The 2156-nt window shown below is 45.2% G+C and overlaps 1 protein-coding gene across 1 annotated transcript; it reads right to left on the reverse strand.

Annotated features, from left to right (window-relative positions):
- Positions 1-220: 220 nt before the first annotated feature.
- On the reverse strand, positions 221-2110 carry LACBIDRAFT_328882 (uncharacterized protein; the record flags this gene model as incomplete). The annotated part of the gene is made up of 7 exons (XM_001882944.1): positions 221-256; positions 361-586; positions 887-910; positions 939-1270; positions 1538-1567; positions 1815-1875; positions 2010-2110. 7 exons carry the CDS (start codon positions 2108-2110, stop codon positions 221-223), a joined length of 810 nt encoding a protein of 269 aa, XP_001882979.1.
- Positions 2111-2156: the final 46 nt, after the last annotated feature.

Below are 2156 nucleotides of genomic sequence, written 5' to 3' on the forward strand. Positions count from 1 at the left end.
GACCTCTTTGTTTACACGTACGCTTTGCTTACTCATTTCTCCATCTCGTCTTTCTTTATCCACCTTTTACATTTACTTCCGGTATTTGCTAGTCTTTACCTCAAGCCACCCGATTTTTCCTATATAAACTAGAACCTTATTTTCCCTCACCTCAGTCGTTCACATCCGTGTCTGACTGAGGTGAGCTTTTGCTACTTATATTCATATACTCTTACTGATGCTACTCGTACGTAGTTCTTCGTACGTTAACAGGTAGCTAAGGCAATACAGTCGTTTCACATCCGTGTCTGACTGAGTTCTTCGTACGTTAACAATTCTATTGTCCCTCTGGAAGAGTGGCAGACACAACGAAGGGCATACATTCGTAGTTGAAAAACCCGCTCGGGATTGGGTGATGGATTGGTCGCTTTGATCTTTGCCGTTGACGAAGCTGTGGAGGTGGAAGTGGAGCAGAGCTTCGTAATTGCCGAGTAGCTGCGGGTAAGCATCGCGTCTGTTTGTTTGGCGGGCAAGGAAGATATCGAGGGCACCCAGGTCAGAAAAGAGAAGGATGTGGGGTGTGTCAAGGACGACAACAGTCCATCGACTGCTTGAGGAATTGTTGATATTGAAGCCAATGTGAAAAGAGCGTGAGCGAGATAGGTCGATGTAAGTGTCAAGAGAGTTATATCCGTTGGTAGTGGTGAGGGGAGTGGTATTGATAGCAGATGACATCGGTGGTCATTCGAGGTGGGCGTCGTAACATTCAAGAAACCACATATTCGTGGGTGCATAGATTCTAACGCAGTTAATGCACAACCGTGCTACACAGACGTTAGATGTTGGATGAACATCAAGAGTTCGAACTCACCATATCTAGAGTAACCAACTTGCCTAAGACACTCACTGCCGCCCTTTCCACGTCCATATCCTGCAGGCATATCCTACGCAAGACGCACAAATTCTCTTCCGCCGTCAAGGCAGACGACTCGGCGTTGGACAGCGTGGTTTTTGAGAAGTTGGATAGGGACTTCTTCCAGCCAGAACGGACAACGTTAGAAAGCTCTTGTGACGCCGAATTGACAGACCGCATTGCTGAAATCCGAAGGTCATCTTCGGTTATCACCTCCGGAGCAGCCTTTTGCTTTCCCTTGGAGCCTGAAATGGTTAAATTTGTGGCCAATGCATCGGCGAGGTCTTCAGCCACCTGTTTTCCTGCTTTTGATACAGAACGGCTCGACAATGGCCGACGACGCTCCTTTGTTGCCATCCTGCACAGAATTCCTCGATGCTATGCAATAGTGGGCCGCGCGTCGTGGGCGGGAAAAAAGTTGGAGAGCGCAGAGGAAGAGTTTGAACGTGGGGGTTTGAATTATCACAACCAATTCACGGTCACATGATCACGTGTTTCCCTTTCAATTTGGAATCACCAATGAATCAATTATCACTAGGTATTAAGTACTTAAGAATCTTCTGTCTTAATGCCACCATCACAAGTGCCATGGCCAGCATCGAACGCCAGAAATAGGAACAACCACAAGAAAACATCTGGACTTACGGAATTGGCTGCAGTGGAACTGAGGATGGCCTACCAGTCACTCACGAGCAGTACTTTACAGTGCCCCACCTATTCCTGCAGGAATGGGGTCATTCCAGTGGAATTCCAGGGGAATCCTGCAGGAATAGAGTCATTCCAGTGGAATCCACAGCATTCCACTGGAATTCCACTGGAATAGGACTGGAATCAAGCAGAGTAAGGGTCTGTCCGGCAACGAGAATCCATTTTCATTCTCATTTTCATCTTCATTTGATGGCTGACAAATTGGGTCACACACCAAATTGGGCAACAACGATAACTGGGCTCCTTGCCCAACCCACATTCCGTTGTTATATTTTCTATGTACAACACAGTAAGTTTCTACTGTCAGCTATAGCATGTATTTCTTTTCAATTTTTATTTTGCAAAAATCATGCATATTTACTTTATTCATGTAAATTACATACAACCAATCTGTATTTAAAATACCTACTTGTTGGTTTTACACCCATAGGCTGCTGTAATACCTATAATAAAGCCTATGGCATAACTTGGTGGGTAAGGAACAGAAAAATTTGCTCCCCATAAGCACATATTTATTAAATGTAGTTGGAATGTAGTCAGGTTTCTGTTGCTGTCC

The sequence above is a fragment of the Laccaria bicolor genome, genomic scaffold (assembly GCF_000143565.1).
Source record: "Laccaria bicolor S238N-H82 LACBIscaffold_18 genomic scaffold, whole genome shotgun sequence".
Taxonomy (NCBI): Eukaryota; Fungi; Basidiomycota; class Agaricomycetes; order Agaricales; family Hydnangiaceae; genus Laccaria; species Laccaria bicolor.